This window comes from Lagenorhynchus albirostris, chromosome 11 (assembly GCF_949774975.1).
Source record: "Lagenorhynchus albirostris chromosome 11, mLagAlb1.1, whole genome shotgun sequence".
Lineage (NCBI taxonomy): Eukaryota > Metazoa > Chordata > Mammalia > Artiodactyla > Delphinidae > Lagenorhynchus > Lagenorhynchus albirostris.
Genome location: NC_083105.1, coordinates 4,761,450 through 4,778,872, shown reverse-complemented (window position 1 = coordinate 4,778,872; position 17,423 = coordinate 4,761,450). Strand labels below are relative to the sequence as shown.

Below are 17,423 nucleotides of genomic sequence, written 5' to 3'. Positions count from 1 at the left end.
GTTTGTCTTTTCATAAGAAACTGCAACGTCTTGGAGAAGACAGTGAGACCCTGCCTGCGCTCTCTTGTGGGGGATTCCGGGCTGAGCCTCCAAGATCAGCTCTGCTGGCCTCTGACAAACTCTGGTTCACACACACACAGTCGCTGGACAAGAAATGTCAGTCCATAAAAATTCCTGGAGGAAAACCCCACCCCTTGCTCAAGAGTTCCTTATCTCGGGGCATTTTCTGTTCCCCGGAGATAAGGATCTGTTCTTCCACTCTTGGCAGGTCAGAGCTGAGAGGCCATCAAATCCCCACCCCATTTTACAGAGGGGAAACTGAGGCCCTGGGAGGCGATCCGTGCGTTTGTGGCTGAGCATAGAATCTTTTTCTCCCAACGCTTTTACTTTGAAAAATGTCAAATCTATAGGAACGTTTCAAGAAGAGTCCAGTGAACATCCATACTTACCAATTGTTAACATTATGCTACATTTGCTTTGTCTCTTATTTTCTCCCTGTTTCTCTCCTTAAATACGTGTGTGAGTTTCAGATATCACGACTGACGCCTCACCCACAATAGTCCAGCGTGCATCTCCCTCTACAGAACCACAATAAGGTGGTCACACTCAGGAAGTTCAGTGTCTAATCAATATCATTATCCAATACACATTCCGTAATTCAAATTTCTCTCTTTGTCATGCTAACTACCACAGTGTTCGTTAGAGATTCTTTGTTTTCACCCAAGAATTCATCAAGGGTCACTCAGTGCCTTTATACACTAGTTGTTATGTCTCCTTCAGCCTACAGCAATTCTCAGCCTTTTGTTTTGTTGTTTTGTTTTTGCTTTTGCCTTTTATGACCGTAACATTTTAAGAGCATCCAGGCAGCTGGTTTGCAGAAGGTCCCTCAGTTTGAATGTCTGCTTGTTTGCTGTTGATTAGATTCCGGTTAGACTTTTTGGCCAGGAAATCCATAGATGATGCTCAGCCCTTCCCAGAGCCATGATGCTGGGAAGCACGTGAGGTCTGTCCGTCCCATTATTGGTGACATCAGATTTGACTGTTTCAGTAAGTTGGTGTCTATAGATTTCTGTGTATCTTTTTCCCTAAAAAATTTGACCCTATGATTTTAACGTTTTCTGAGATGATTCCTTCTCGAATCAGTTATTACCAGGCTGGTTGTAAAATAGTGATTTTTGGTTTTGTCATTCTCTCTACATTTATTCGTTGGTGTTCTTTTTTAAAGAAGAATTTTCCCTTCTCTCATGAAACGTTTTTTAAAGTATCAGTATTGGGATTTCCCTGGTGGTCCAGTGGCTAAGATTCTGTCCTTCCCACGCTGGGGGTCTGGGTTCGATCCCTGGTCAGGGAACTAGATCCCACATGCATGCCGCAACTAAGAGCCCACATGGCACAACGAAGATCGAAGACCCCACGTGTTGCAACTAAGACCTGGCTCAGCCAAATAAATAAATAAATAAATATTTTTTAAAAGTATCAGTATTGACTCATGGATTTGAATTATATCCAATGGGCTAAATATGTTACTTTGGTTATTTATTTTGTGCTCAAATTTTCCCCAATCTGACCATTGGGAGCCCTTTCAAGTCCCTTCTGTGCCATCGTTCTTCGAGAGCTTCTTTACTTTCTAAGCTCCTCTGGACTTTCCGTGCCCCAGCCCTGGAGTCGCCATCTCTCCAGGGGCCCTGGTGTGGTTTGCTGGCGGATGAGGTTTCGGGTCCAAGAGTGCTAAGTGAGCTCCTTGCAATAGGCTGTCATCCCCTCTATATCCTCTCAATAGACAGAGCTTGGGAGTCGTTTTGTTACTTTTTCATAATAATATTGCTAATTGAAAATACTCCCCCTTCCCCCACTCCAAATCCCCTTCATCCTATGGCGGGAAGCTGGGTCCTGACAGCACCAGTCCTAGGGTGCCCCAAAGTTGCTTCCCAGCTGCTCTGTCTCCCACCATCACCACTGCCTCACCAGTGAGGACAAGGATCTCTTTGTCCTTAGAAGATTCTCCACCAAGGGAGCACAGGCAGGCAAGCCTGTTCCAGAGTCCCTCAGGTACAGTCCTTTTCTTCAAGTGATTATACCAGCAATGTCATACACAGATTCACTAGTTACTGTTGGGCTCCAGTTTAAAATTTTCCCATGCTTTTACTTTTTGTTTTGTTTTATTTTGTTTTGTTTGTGGTACGCGGGCCTCTCACCGTTGTGGCCCCTCCCGCTGCGGAGCACAGGCTCCAGACGCGCAGGCTCAGCGGGCATGGCCCACGGGCCCAGCCGCTCTGCGGCATGCGGGATCCTCCCGGACCGGGGCACGAACCCGCGTCCCCTACATCGGCAGGCGGACTCTCAACCACTGCGCCACCAGGGAAGCCCCTCCCATCCTTTTACTTTTATTTTTAAAATGTAAAATCTAAGGTGTACTGGGAGATGTGCACGCTTCCTGATGCTGGAGGTAACCACCTGGTCCAGGTGAAGACCCCAACACTATTCTCAAAAGCTCCCCCAGGAAGCACGCCTTGAAAAGCTGATCCACCCCTTTTGAAACAGCCTTGGGCTGAGGGCAGCACTCCTGCGCTCCACCAGCCCCGGAGCCCACCTGCAGCCTTGGCGAGTCCCTGGCCTCCCGGGGCCTTGGCCTTGCGCCTGTGAACTGAAGGGCCACACCAGAGGTCTTCAGACAGCTCACAGACCCAGGACTTCCAGGTTTTCCATGACACCACTTTCACCCGTTAACCCGTTTCACCTTCACAAGAGCCCAGTGAGTGGCACGTAGTAGGGTTTCCATAAATAGAATTCCATAAAGGAATCAGCGTCCTCACTTTACAGTGTGGAAACTAAGTCTCAAAGAGGGCGTGGTTTGCCCCCAAGGTCTCATTAGGCGAGAGACACCCTGAAAGCGCCGCTCCAGCCTCGGCACACAGTAGGAGCTTCGGTCAGGGGACGGGGAAGGTCCGGCGGGGATGGATTTGTGCCCTGAGCACCTCGCGGTCCGGGGGAGCCCGGGGCGGGGTTTATGCAAATATCCCGCGAGGAGGCGGAAGATTGGCTGGCTGCGGCGGGGGCGGGGCGCGCCGGGGGCCCAGGGCGGACAGGTGAGCGGCGGGAGAGGCGCGGTGCACGCTCGCCCCCTGGACCGCCCGCCCTGTCTCAGCTTCTCTCAGGCTATGCCTCCGCTCTGGGTCCTGCTGGCCCTCGGCTGCCTACGACTTGGCTCAGGTAAACAGCGGATGAGAGGAGGGGGCTGTGCCCGGGGAGGGCGGGCAGCTGTGTCCCGGCGCGTGTCCTGCACCCTGATCCTCCTGAAGGGTCCCCAGAGGAGCCTGGATGGAAAGTGGCACCAGGAATAGGAACTTATTCCCTCCAGGAATGGGCACAGATGCCTGCTCTGTGCCAGGCCCTGTGCAGGCTCTGGGGACCCAGATATTAATAATAATAGCCAATGTTGATTAATAAGCTTCTTCTGATGGGGATTCGAGGGCTCTGTGTTGGGTGCTGCAAGAGAAACACAGGGGACTGTGGGAGAGCAGAGAAGGGACTGGACTAGACTCATGGTGATGCTTGGACTCGGGACACGGAGGGATATTTCATGTGAAGGGGCAGCATGGGCAAGTTCAGGGAGGAGAGGGGTGGCATTGTCTATCCTGGGAACCTCCCACCCATTGTCCATTGGTGTGACCGGAGCATGAGGTCAGGGGGTGTGCATGGAGGGGAGGCTGGAGACCTACGAGGCAAGGCCCAGAGCTTCAGGACCTCACTGCCCCTCCAGAGAGGCTGGACCGTGTTGGAGGGCAGTGGGGAGCCAGGAAGGGGCCCAGCAGGAGAGGGACGCAGTCAGATTTGCACGATAGAGCGCAGAGGATCGGGTAGGGCTGTTTCCTAGGGTCCAGGTGAAGAGGGTGGACTCAGACCGGGATGACGGGGTGGAGAGATGCATAGGAGGAGCAATGGGGTTCTTGGTGACTGAATGTCTGTTGGGGGGAGCGAGAGAGAAGTAGTTCAGCTGGATTTCCTGGTTCTAGTCAGGATGGCTGGGTGGGGACGGGGATGCTGCCCGTGTCTGCAGAGGTGTGTGTGTGTGTGTGTGTGTGTGTGTGTGTGTGTGTGTGTGTGTGCGCGCGCGCGCGCGCGCGCAGAGCATGCCCATGGGTGTGGACAGTTCTGCTGGGGGTCACCTCCTCGCCTCATTGCTCCTCCAGGTGTGAACCTCCAGCCCCAGCTGGCTAGTGTGACCTTCGCCACCAGCAACCCCACACTCACCACCGTGGCCTTGGAAAAGCCTCTCTGCATGTTTGACAGCCCGGCGGCCCTCCATGGCACCTACGAGGTGTACCTCTATGTCCTGGTCGACTCGGGTAAGGGTCCTGCTTCCTCTGGGCTGCTCTGAAAGGGGCTTTGAGCTGTCTGCGGGCAGGAGGGAAGGAGACAGGTAGAGGGGTGCTCCATCCCTGCAGTTAAACCGCCCATTCACCTCACTGATGTGCACTGGTACCCGCTGTGTGCCAGCCCTGGGCTGGGTGATTGCGGTCCCAGACGTGCATCTGCCCTGGGGGGACATCCAGTCTAGTGGGGGGAATGATGACAGCATCCAGCACTGAGTACTTACATTGTGCTTCCTGCTTCGCACACCTTAGAGCTGATAGTTACTACCTGCCTGCAAGGTTAACTGTTAGGATGCTCATCACAGGGGCAAATAATCGGGGCTCAGAGAGGCTGAGCAACTCATGGGAGCTCCCGGAGCTGGAGAGCAAATCAGATTCTCTGGTCCTCAAGCTCAAGTCCTGCCCAAGGCTTCCCGCGGTAGTTCAAGATCGGTGTTTGGGACGGAAGCCACGCATTCGGGCTTGCTGGCTCTGGGCCAGCCCCGACCTGCTCACTGGCAGCAACCCTGGGATCTGAGAGTGGGGACCCGATGACGACCTCTTACGTTTCTAGCCAGCAGCCATTTACAGCAGCTCCCGTGGGGTCATCATTTTATTCTTTCAGCAAAAGACTGCCTACCTGCGCCCAATCCCAATGTGCAGGCACTGCGAGGTATTTTCCTCCCATTTCACAGAGGGTCCAGAGAGGTAAAGTGAGTGGTCCAAGATCACCCAGCAAGTAAGGAAGAGACCCCAGGGCCCAGTACAGCACTGGCGCAGAGAGGATGCTTAGGGACGTTTGTTGAATGACTGAGTGAGTGACTAAGCTGGGGTGGCCAGGAACCTCACTCCCGGCACTGCCTCTACAGCCAGCTTCAGGAACGCCTCTGTGCAGGACAGCACCAAGGCCCCACTCAGCTCGACGTTCCAGCAAACAGAGGGAGGTAGGACAGGCCCCTACAAAGCGGCGGCCTTTGACCTGACCCCCTGCAGCGACCTGCCCAGCTTGGATGCTGTCAGGGATGTGTCCCGGGCCTCGGAGATCCTGAACGCATACCTGATCAGGGTGGGCACCAATGGGACCTGCCTGTCTGACCCCAACTTCTGGGGCCTCTGCAACCCACCCCTGTCAGCAGCCACGGAATACAGGTGGGTGTGAACGGCTGCGGGAGAGGGACAGGTGTGCCCCAGCCCCGACGTGGGGCGACCTAGAACCGGTGAAGTGTGAGAAGCCACATTTCTCCGGAGGCTACCACATGCCAGGACCGTCCCGGGTGCCATAAGGGATTCCTGGCTTCCTGGGCTCGTGACCGTGCACAGGGTCCTGCGCTCAGAAGGACCCCTCTTGGCGTAATGCTCTGCCACTGCCATCTTGAAATTCTTCACTTTTAAACCAGGGGCCGCATTTTCCTTTTTACACTGGGCCCTACAAGTTATGCACCTGGTCCTGGCCCATCACCCATGTGGCAGTTCGTTTGACAGGGAAGGAGCTGTGGTCCAGAGAGGGAAGGGGGTCACCTCGAGAAAGGCTGGGGCTCAGCGCAAAGACTTCTCCCACCTCCCTGCAGCGCGCCCTTTCGTGGCCCACCCATGAAAGGGTGCGCTTGCAGGGAGCACACAGCGGCTCATTTTCACGCGTATTTCCTGAGCATCTTCTCTGTGCCGAGCTGGGGGCTCAGCCCTGACCCAGGGCCAGGTGTCTTACCCAGTGCCAAGCCTTGATTACACTCACCCCTGTTACCATGGAGACACCTAGGTTGGGGTCTCTGTACCCTCTAGGCCACATCTGGGGCCCAGGCCATCCCTTACCTCCATCCTCTCACAGGGCTCAGCCATCCTCTGGCCTCAGCCACTGGGCAGGACCTGAGTCCTGGCTGTCCTCTCCCCCACCCTCAACCCTTACCTCTGACCTTGGTCTTAACGTGGGAAAACCTCTCCCTCCTACTTGAGGCCACCCTACCTAGGGGACACAGGGCACACATCCCAGCCTCTGGAATTCTCGGCTTCAGACCTAGAGAAGCAGGGATTAAGCAAAACACTGGATGCTACAAAGATTTTAAGGGTCTTCATTTTTTTTTAAGTGTCAGACTAGAGGCTGTTGATTTCTTTGATCTCAGAACATCCATCATTTTTAACTGAGGGTGAAGAAGACCTAAAGTAGGCCATGGGTATTCTGTACGGTGTCACCTGATCTTCCTTTATGTTTTGTAACACTTGGTTGGGATTTTCTGCATATAAAGTTAGCCTTTATCACAGGGCATTGGGGTTGCACGTGGAGAGTATCCCTTTTTTTTTTTTTTAAGTCGCTTTTGTGAGACCAAGGACCAGGCTGGGAATAGAGGAAGGCAAAAATGCAAGAAGGACAGATGGGTCAATACTCAGCAAATCTGCAATGTGCACAATATATACGGCAGAGAAACAGAGGGGCTCCCGGAGAGAGAGCCTAGGCTCCGACGGCTTCCTGGATGAGGTGGCATCTTAGCTGTGGAAACACGTGGGCAAAGGTGCTGCCAATGCAAAGTCCAGCAGCATCCTGTTGCCAGAGCCCCCCACCGCCTCACTGGGGCCACCTAGATCTCCATCTCCTACGAGTCCCAGCTCTGCCCCGGTCCCTCCCCCTCCCTGTGGCTGAGGCTCTCAGGATGGAGAGAAGTCATCCCTGCTCCATTTCCTTCCAGATTCAAGTACGTCCTGGTCAATATGTCCACAGGCTTGGTACAGGACCAGACCCTGTGGTCGGACCCCATCCGCACCAACCGACGTAAGTGGTGGAAGTGAGCTGGGAGTGGTCCTCAAGGGAACCCAGGGAAGCACACTCATGCTGTCACTTGGAAAAGTCTCCCCAGATACAGGCAGGTTATTGGGTTATGAGGAAAATGCATCTTAAAATAGTTTAACCCAAGACTGCATCCTCCCTCCCTCCCTCGAGGACCAGGTGTCATGACAGAGGAAGGTGGAGGATTTGCAGGTGTTTGGGCTGGCCGGCTGGATGGGTGTAACTGAAGACAGAGTCAGCCGGCATTTCCAGCCCGGATGGTGCATTTGCCTCCAAAGGGCTCAGCGTTTATCCTGCATTTAGACCCTAACGAGCCCCTTGTTGAGCCCTCACGAGGACAGCATCATTATTCTGTGAGGCGGTTCCAGAGGAATCTTAGCCACAGGGGCATGAGCCCTGGAGGCAGCAGGAGCGCCATTCTCCTATGGTTTTTCTGAAATGGGGGGCCTTGCAGGCCCAGGCATCTGCCAGTGGTCCTGCCCTGTCCCCCTCAAGCCTCCATCTGAGTTCTCAACACAGATCCCAGGTTTATACACACCTAATCATGTCTGCTGAACCTTAGGGGCGGCAGAAGAGATTTCCTATGGTAATTTTGACGACCTGTGACCCTAACTTTAGAACTCCTTGGGAATTCCCTGACAGTCCAGACTCTGCACTTTCACTTCAGCTGTCCTGGGTTCGGTCCCTGGTCGGGGGGCTAAGATCCCACAAGCTGCAGGGCACAGCCAAAAAAAACAATTCCCCTGCCACCCATGGTCATCTTATGGGCCAGTTAGGGCTCTGTGAGGTTGCCTGAGGTCACGTGGCTAGTGATGGTGGAGCTGGGCAGGCATGCATGTGGCTGGGGGCTCCTTCCTACCCTCTGCTCACCCCTCCGATGGCATGCCCATGCCTTGTGGTCCCACTGAAACAGCACTGCCCTAGGACCGAGAGTCCCAAGTTCAAGCCCAGCGTCTGAGCCTCGCTGCTGGGTGGGACCTCAGTTTTCCCATCTGAAAAGTGGGAAGAAGAATCCTTGCTCTGCTTCTCCAGCAGGGTTCCTTCGGGTAATCCAGATAAAAACGCCAGGCCCAGCTCTCTTGGGGCAGGCAGACAGACCTACAGGCTTGAGGCTGGAGTCTGAGTGCCCTTGAACAGGAACTCAATCTCCCTGAGCTGCAGGGAGCAATCTGCAGAATGGGGGTCTCACGGGATTTACAGGAGACACTGGATGAAAAGTGGCCACAGCTCACAGTGGGACCTATAAATGGTTGGTCCACTTAGTTCCAAAAGGGTGATACTGGCCAGAGCAGAGGGAGGGCACAGTCCCCTGACTCCGTTAGCCTGGGGACCTTTGCTCCGCCTTTATTTTGTTTATAATCTGTATCCCATCCGTCTCGGAAGACTTGAGTCAGTTCATAATTTAAAATTATGCAAAAAGACAGTTAAAAGAGGGTGAGAGGGCTTTCTTGGTGGCGCAGTGGTTGAGAGTCCGCCTGCCGGTGCAGGGGGCACGGGTTCGTGCCCCGGTCCGGGAAGATCCCACATGCCGCGGAGCGGCTGGGCCCGTGAGCCGTGGCCGCTGAGCCTGTGCGTCCGGAGCCTGTGCTCCGCAACGGGAGAGGCCACAACAGTGAGAGGCCCGCGTACCGCAAAAAAAAAAAAAAAAAGAAAGAGGGTGAGAGCAGACACGCAAGAGAAAGTTGGGGAGTGGGATGTGGTAGCAAGTCAGATAATTTCACCTGAAACCCAGGGAGAGGCACTGACCTGGGTCCTCGCTTCATCCCTGAGATTTTAGGCTTCCAGGGCAGGGGTCCCCTGTGCGTCCCTGGGAGGAGGCTGGGGGGTGCAGCGTCTGGAGAGTAAGCAGCCTGCATCCCACAGTCGCTCCGTACTCGGCGATCGACACGTGGCCGGGCCGGCGGAGCGGGGGCATGATTGTCATCGCGTCCATCCTGGGCTCCCTGCCCTTCTTCTTGCTTATTGGCTTTGCTGGTGCCATTGTCCTCAGCCTCGTGTGAGTACCCGCCAGCTGGGGGGAGGCGCGGACAGGACTTGGGGACACACTCCACCAGGAGGGTCTTCTGAGGTGGGGAGAGCCCGGGAGCAAGAGAGCTGCCTTCCACCCTGGGTGGGGTGGGGTCTAGTGAGAGGGGAGCAGGGTCCTGAGGTGTCCAAGGTCAAGCCTTCAGCTGGGTAGGGGGTTGCTGAGCACTGGGGCTTCGTGGGCAGATCCTAGCTCTGACACAGCTGTGCGTCTTGGGCAAGTATCTTATCCTTCTACGCCTTAGTTTCCTCTTCTGGAAAATGGAGATTCTAATCAATATTATCTGCCCCATGGAGTTTCGAGGGTTAAGTAAAATATTCCCTATAGAGTCCTCAGGGCAGTACCCAGGTACTAAATGGGTATTAGCTTCTGTTGTCATTATAATTCACTCACTTGCAGTACAGATGGGGAAACTGAGGCCTGAGGGGGGAAGGGTGGCCCAGGGTCACACCACCAGGTAAAACAGAGCTGGACCAGAGCTCCTGAGTCTCCTGACGCCACTACCAACTTTGATGTGCATCTATTTAGATCAGGACTGGAGGTGTCCCATGGGGTGTCTGGAGCAGCTAATGGGGCTGCCTGGTGGGAAGACAGGAATCCACTACTCCTGGGAGGATGGAGCAGGGGGTGAATCAAGGCAGCCGCAGGTGCAGGTGCCATGAGAATCCAGAAGAGGGCAGGGCAGATCCTACCTGGAGCATCAGGGTGGACTTCCTGGAGGAAGGAACAGCAGGAACAAATTTTTATCAGGACTGGGATGAACTGAAAACTCACATGCAGTGTGCATCTCAGCAAGAGAGGCAGGAGACCCAGGCGGCTTTAAAGATGGGGGGCGGGAGGGGGGGGTTGCCTGTCCCAGCGCGGGTGGAGAGAGTGGATGGAAAAGCTCCTTGGAGTAGGTGAAATTACGTGGAAAGGTAGAGATTAGTCAGGCAGGAAAAGACATGGGGTGGGTGAAGGATGGAGTAGGGAGCGGGCAGTGAACTTGGAAATCAGATTGCCCTCTGACATTTAAGTTAAAAACACAGATAATAGATGAGATTAGCCACCAAGAGACTGGTCTGTCTGGCCAGACCTGGGAGCAGTCGGGATGTGGTGATGTCCTTCCCTCCCTTTGGGCAGCACCAAGGTCCTGTTATCTGACTTTAGCCTGCCTCTTCCATTCGTCCCTCCTACCATCCCCACCCCAGCTCCAGCTGCACACAACTTCCCACTCTTTCCCCAGACACTCCCTAGCCCTTCCTATCAAATGCCTGGAATACCTTTCTGTGCCTCCACTCTCCTCCTTTAAGGCCAGATTAACTGCCCCCTCCTCCAGGAAACCCTCCAGTGGACTCGTCCACTCTGTCTGGTCATTGTGTGCTGTGGTCTGTCTCCCCATACAATCTTAGCTCTTTGGGGACATTTGTCCAGCTCACGGTAAGACCTGTAAATTGTTCACACAATTCCAAAAGAGTGATACTTTTCTTATCCCAGGGCCTGGCACACAGTAAGTGCTCTGGAAAGATTGGTCTATTGAATGAAGGCCTAAGGTGACCTCTGTGAAAGCAATGTCTAAGTAGAAAGGTTCCCTGACCAGCTGAGGGGTTGGGGTTTGCTCTGCGCCCCTAACCCCGGCACTGTTCATCTCCTCCCTCAGGTTCATGGGCAGTGCTGACAGGGAAACAGCCCACGACTCCCAGATCACGCAGGAGGCCGTCCCCAAGTCCCTGGGGACCTCGGAGCCCTCGTACACGTCTGTGAACCGGGGGCCGCCCCTGGACAGGGCCGAGGTGTATGCCAGCAAGCTCCAGGACTGAGCCCTGATGCCGCTTCTGGGCAGCCACAGTCTCCCCAAGGGGCTTGCTCAGGGGTCTGCAGGGGGCCATGTTCACACCCTGACCCCAACCAAGGCGAACACAGGGCCGGTTGGTCCAACTGCAGGAAAGCAGTTAATAAAATCTTCCCAAGATTTTGAGTTCAATAAAGACTTACAGAATGAATGAGTGAGATGCTGAATGAATGAATGAGGCGTCATTTTGAGGGTTTGCATTGTTTCTCTGGAGGGTGGGGGCAGGGGGCTAATTTTCAGTCAAAGCGAAGGTGGAGAGGGTAAGGAAATCAGGGCTGTTAGGGCACCGGGGTTGTCTGAGTCTCAGGCTCCTCCGGAAGATGGGAAATCAGCACCTCCCCTGAGGGCTTCGTGTGAGCTTTAGGGATTATTAGATGCCGTTTTGGGGTTTGCTGGCTGTGAGGTACCAGAAGCTGATCTGGACCCAGGGTACGGCTCTGCTGGCAGCTCGTCCTGTCCCCCCCACCAACCCTGTATTCAGCTCTTTCTCTTTGGGGCTCAGTTTCCTCATCTGTAAAATGGGCTGATGTAAACAGTTAATTTCAGGGCCATGCACTTCTGGGTCCCTTCATAGCTTTCTCTGAGGACCCCACCACAGGCAGGCAAAAGAGGCTGCAGGACACAGGGGAGGGGCACCAAGTCCTCCTGGGGGGCAGACGGGCTCTCCCAGTCCTGGGTCTGTGAGTCTCCGCTCAGATAACTCAATTCTGTCTTCTGAGCCAGGTAGCAAGACTGCTTTCCTTTCTGGGATGTGCAAAACAAGTCAGTCCCACTTCCCATCACTGAAAGAAGAGGTTTGTCAGGGTACTTCCCCAGTGGTCCAGTGGTTAAGACTCCGTGCGTCCAGTGCAGGGGGCACAGGTTTGATCCCTGGCTGGGGAACTAAGATCCCACATGCCAAGCGGTGTGACCAAAAAAAAAAGGAAGAGGTTTGTCAGAGCAGGGTTGGTTAAAGAAAGGACGCTACCTGACAGCTGTGAAGAGCCCCAGCAGGCTGATGGGGTGCTCTCAGGGCACCAGATCACGGATGCTGAGACATGTCCAGATGCACCAGAGGGGGCCATAGCTGACAAGGCAGGAGGCCTTTGGCCCCTTTGGAATGGCATTCAGGCCCCTTCTGTGCAGCACAGGGGAGAGGAGGATAGACCTTCATCTTTGGGCAGCATGGGGTTGGGGGGTGAGCTTGGATTCGAAGGCAGAAGCCAAGCCTTGGCCAGCTTCCAGCCAGTTCTATCCAGTCTGCAGAATAACCCAAGCTGGTGGGCGGGGGTGGGTGGGAGAGGCTGGGCTTGGCTCATGGATTCTGGGCCGGACTCAAGCTTCACAGAAATTTCTAATTATAAATACCCACAGAAGCAATTTTTCTAGCTCACTTCTCAGATTCTGAAGGATCCTCTCCTCCCATGACTGAGCTGGCAGGGCCTTCAGAGCTGAGCTTTCCACCTCCACACCGATGCTGCTTCACCTTCCCTCCCATCTCAATCATGGTTCATCAATGAGCTGATCACTGTAGACATGCTGTGTGACTTGGGGCAAGGAAGTACCCTCTCTGGGCTCCTCTCACCTCATCTGTGCAAAGAGAGTCAGAATGTTTGTGAAGGTTGCTCCAAAACAGGTGATTTTTTCTGAGATCTAATCAATCACGAGGTGATGTCATTCAGTTAAATCCAACCAAGCCCTGAGCTCCAGGCTTGGGAAAACTCAGAGCCACCCATCCGGTCAGAATAGAAATGCACAGAGGAATTGTCAAAGCAGAGCCCTGGACAGAGCATGGTCTGTCCTTCGACACACAGGTCAGTCCAGAAATGCTAGAAATGCTGTAAGAATCAGAGGTAGGATTCCCCTCCCCACCCAACCAGGGCTGGCAGAGCCAGGAGGGCTTCCTGGAGGAGGAGGTGATTTTTCTCAACTTTTCTCAACATATCACGTTTTGAGATTTTTTTTTTTCCTGTCAGCGTAATTCCCTTGGGGCCCATCCAAGTTGTTGCAGGTATCAACAGTGCATTCCTTTTTATTGCTGAGTAAGTGTCCCGTGATGTAAATGGACCACAGTTTGTGTATCTGTTCTCCCACTGAAGGACATTTGAGCTGTTTTCAGTTTTTAGCTGTTATGAATACAGCTGCTATGAACATTTATGTAAAGTTTTTACATGAACATAATTTTAATTTTTCTGGGGTGAATACCTGAGTGCTATTGCTGGGTTGCATGGGAAGTGCATGTTTCCTTTTTTTTTTTTTAAATTTATTTTTGGCTGTGTTGGGTCTTCGTTGCTGCACGCAGGCTTTCTCTAGTTGAGCGGGGGCTACTCTTCGTTGCGGTGCTCGGGCTTCTCATTGTGGTGGCTTCTCTTGTTGCAGAGCATGGGCTCTAGGTGCGCGGGCTTCCGTAGTGGTGGCTCGTGGGCTCTAGAGTGCAGGCTCAGTAGCTGTGGTGCACGGGCTTAGTTGCTCCTCCGCACGTGGGATCTTCCCGGACCAGGGCTCGAACCCGTGTCCCCTGCATTGGCAGGCAGATTCTTAACCACTGCGCCACCAGGGAAGTACAGCACTATTTTTTATTTTAGCCATTCTGATAGGTGTGTAGTGGTTGTATGCCTTCACATTCCCACACACAGTGTGAGAGTTCTAGTTCCTCCACATCTTCTGCAACACTTGGTATGGTCAGGCTTTTAAATGCTGGCCATTCTGGTGGTGTGTAGTGGTTTTGATTTGCATTTCCCCATAATAATGTTGAACTGCCGTTCATATATTTTCCTTGATGAAACGTGTTCAAAGCTTTTGCTCAGTTTTTAAAAACTGGGTTGTTCGTTTATTATTGAGTCATGTGTTCTTAGTATATTTTAGATTGGGTCCTTAGTCAGATTCGTGTTTTGCAAATTACTCCCAGGCTGTGTTTTGCCCTTTTATTTTCATAGTGGTGTCTGTCCCTGACCCACCTTCCCTTTTCTTTATAGCCTCCCCACGCCCTGACACGTGTTTTTTTCTTTATAAATTTTAATAATGGTTATGTTTTTTAAAATTAATTAATTAATTTATTTTTGGCTGCATTAGCTCTTCATTGCTGTGTGCGGGCTTTCTCTAGTTGTGGCGAGCGGGAGCTACTTTCCCTTGCAGTGCGTGGGCTGCTCATTGCAGTGGCTTCTCTTGCTGCAGAGCATGGGCCTAGGCATGTGACATGTGTTTATTGCCCATTTCCCTTCTACACCGTCAGCTCCATGAGGGCAGGGGCTATTTTCCTGCTGTGTCCTCAGCTCCTAGGAGGTATTCATGCTGGTCCCCCAGCCTTATCATGGCTGCTGGGGAGCAGGGGCCTGGATTGGTGAGCCGAGACCTCAGAGTGGCTTGTTGCAAACTTCCAGGCCAGGGGTGAGGAGGCCTGAGCTGGGGCTTGGGTGGGGTCAGACGGAACAGCAGAGAAGGAAGGCCAGAGAGGCTTCTCCAAGCTTCCCTCCTCCCTTCTCCTGCCAGCAAAGCCGTCCTGCTAGCTACACACGCCCCACCGGCTGCCCAGCACTGGCATCACATTCCTACCTGCCAGCCTGCCCAGACATAGGTGCAGCACCAGGAGTTTCTACAGGAAATTGATGTGGGGGAAGGTAGGGGAATTCCCTGGCGGTCCAGTGGTTAGAACTCCGTGCTTTTGCTGCCGGGAACTAAAATCCCACAAGCCGTGCGGGGCGTGGTGTGTGTTATCTACGTAGGGTGTGGTCCAGAGGTATGCACACCTCAGGCCTTTACACCCGTGCAGGGCATCTTTGTGTTATGATGTGGGTCTTTCTGTGGTAACAGAACAACTTCCTTTCTAGGATGGAAGGATTGTCGGCTCATCCCTGATGTCTTTTCCCTCTTCCGGGGCCCCGCCTGTGACTCTGTCCCTTTTCTCCATTCTGCCAACACCATGCCCTTTCTGTAGCCAGGGATGTCCTGCAGCGGTTCCCAGCAGTTGCCTACCCTCCAGCTTGGCCTGGTTACTGTAAGTCTTCAGTGTCTGTTTTTCAGTCTGTTAAAGGGGAATAATAATACCTACCGCATAGGACGACTGATGGTGCGGTAAGATGCATATGGAGAGCTTAGCACGTGGCACGTGGTAGGTGCTCAATAAACAGTAGTGTAAACACGCACACAAAAGCATGTCCACGAGAGCAACTTCTGCACAGAAGTGAGTGGGGTCTGTCCAGGGAACCGAGTCTTGTGGGTTCACGCATACACATATTCACTCCTGGGTTCAGTACCCGCTGAATGAGACGTGCTCACACCCATGGGGTGGAGGCTGGGATGCGGACTCCTACACCCTGCAGCGCCCACACCATGTGACGTACATCCGCACCCCAGCACCATGTCGGCTCTGTGTCTACCTGCCCCGCCACTGCCTTATCTGCTCTGAGAGTGTGCAACGCGGCCAGGTGGCAGTGCCTTCCAGTAATTTTCCACAGCTTGAGAGAAGCTGTGTCTCTCTTGGATATGGGGGAGGGGAGGGGAAGGCATTGTTTCCAAGGTGTCCCTTCTGCTGGCTTTGTCCTTGTAAGGCTGCCTGGCTGAGCTTTTGGGTGGAGGGGCTGAGACTTCCAGCCTGCACCTCGCCTGGAGCTGAAATGATTACTCTAGCTCCAACGTCCTGGCATACCGTGCCCGGGGCCCCACTGTGCCTTGGGTCTGACCTCTGACAGCACCGAGCCCACAGGGTTCTATTTATCAAGGTCCACGCTGGGGCCTGGGGGCCTTGAGGGCAGGGGCTGTCTCCTACAGATCCAGGTGTAAGCAGATAGGTTAGGGGGTCCCCAGAGAAAGAGAACCAGGCATGGCTTTTTTTTTTTTTTTTTTTTTTGCGGTATGCGGGCCTCTCACTGTTGTGGCCTCTCCCGTTGCGGAGCACAGGCTCCGGACGCACAGGCTCAGCGGCCATGGCTCACGGGCCCAGCCACTCCGCGGCATGTGGGATCTTCCCGGACCGGGGCATGAACCTGCGTCCCCTGCATCGGCAGGCGGACTCTCAACCACTGCGCCACCAGGGAAGCCCTAGTTGTGTCTTTTGGCTCCACGTTCACCAAGAGGTGAACCCGGTTTTCGGGTAACACAGGTGCCCAGCACTCAGCACAGGTGCTCAGGAAGTGAATTGCACTGTGTTCCGACCCTGGGTACAGGGCATTAGGAGCTGCAGGCAGTGGTGGTTAAATGTGCCTCAGCTTCCCCATCTGGAATAATAACGATGGCGACTTCCTCACCTTGTTCCAAGAACTAAAGGAACACAGGTAAGTGCCTGGTACCACATAGGAAGCCCACCTCTGCTCCTCCTTCACTCCTGACTCACTGGCCCCCACGGTGTTCGGGGCTCTGGGGCCCCAAAAGTTCACAGGCTTTTGAAACTTACCAGCACGACTTCCCTCACGAATGGGAGGCTCCCTGTAGGCTGGGGGTGGGGTGGGGTTTGTTAGCCAACTTTAAAACCCGCGGGGGGTGGGGGTGGGGGGATGGGGGGTGCTGAGGAGAGAGGAAATAGCCATTAACTCTGGCTTGCTTGGGCAAGGCAGGGCAGGGAGGGCGGACTCAGGAAGGACGGGAAGCCTGGCTAGAGGAAGTGGCTTTTGATCCGGTTAAGTTTTCTTCAGGGAAGGGAAGGGCTTCCAGGGGCAGACAATGGGAGGAGGGGGCCACCAGAATAATAAGATCACTAGGGGACACTAAACCAGCTGCGTAACGCTGTGCCGAGCCCGTCTATGCGCAATCTCATTTGGTTCTCTCAACCACCCCAGGAGGCGCGCACTAGCGTCACAGGTTTTACAGACGCGGAACCTGGGACACGGACGGGCGTGTGGTCACTGGGACTCACGGGATCCGAACCCAAGCTGGTCCCATTCTCAGCTTCCGGGTGAGAGTATTTCTTGATGAGGGAAGAGCACGGGTGGACACTCACTCATTCACATTTGGGCACCGAACGTGTGCCCAGCCCCCTTTTAGCTTCTGGGTACCCAGGGATGGACACGGCGGACAAAGTCCCGGCTTTCCCGGGGAGCTGGGGAGAGACAACAAGTATACGTAACTTCGGGTAGAATTCTGAAAGAAAAGAACGCGGGGCTGGGGGAGGGGACTGGCGATTTTAGGTCCGCAGGGTCTTTGGCAAACAGGGCGTGTTTGGAGACCCGACATTGGCCCGGGTCTGGACCCAACTCGGGTTGGAGAATAGAAGCTGTGCATGAGTGTGATGCAGGGCCTGGCTGCAGAGAGGCGCCTCCGATTGCACTTAATGGTCTCTATATCCCTGCAAAGTGCGCCCGCTCCCATTTTGCAGATGAGGAAGCTGAGAACGCGCGGTGAGCAGCTGCAGGCGGAGCGCGGACGAAGGCTTGGCCCAGAGAGAGCCCTCCGCGCACTCAACCGCGCCTGCGCCGGAGATGGGGCGGGGCCTCCGCGGAGGGCGGGGCCGGCGGCTAGGGAGCCGTT

The 17,423-nt window shown here is 54.2% G+C and overlaps 1 protein-coding gene across 2 annotated transcripts; it reads left to right on the top strand.

Annotated features, from left to right (window-relative positions):
- Positions 1-3,158: 3,158 nt before the first annotated feature.
- On the top strand, positions 3,159-10,953 carry UPK3A (uroplakin 3A). 2 transcript variants are annotated; one of them, XM_060165698.1, is made up of 6 exons: positions 3,159-3,210; positions 4,191-4,346; positions 5,222-5,501; positions 7,031-7,113; positions 8,992-9,124; positions 10,794-10,953. In XM_060165698.1, the coding sequence occupies exons 1-6, from the start codon at positions 3,159-3,161 to the stop codon at positions 10,951-10,953; spliced, it is 864 nt and encodes a 287-aa protein (XP_060021681.1). The 2 variants fall into 2 exon arrangements, with proteins under 2 accessions (XP_060021681.1, XP_060021682.1); XM_060165699.1 differs by lacking the exons at positions 5,222-5,501; positions 7,031-7,113.
- Positions 10,954-17,423: the final 6,470 nt, after the last annotated feature.

Excerpts from the sequence above, each read along its gene's own strand:
- UPK3A (XM_060165698.1), top strand. The coding sequence starts at position 3,159 with ATGCCTCCGCTCTGGGTCCTGCTGGCCCTCGGCTGCCTACGACTTGGC. Across the intron at positions 5,502-7,030 it reads TCAGCAGCCACGGAATACAG|ATTCAAGTACGTCCTGGTCA; the intron begins GTGGGTGTGAAC and ends ATTTCCTTCCAG. Across the intron at positions 7,114-8,991 it reads CCCCATCCGCACCAACCGAC|TCGCTCCGTACTCGGCGATC; the intron begins GTAAGTGGTGGA and ends TGCATCCCACAG.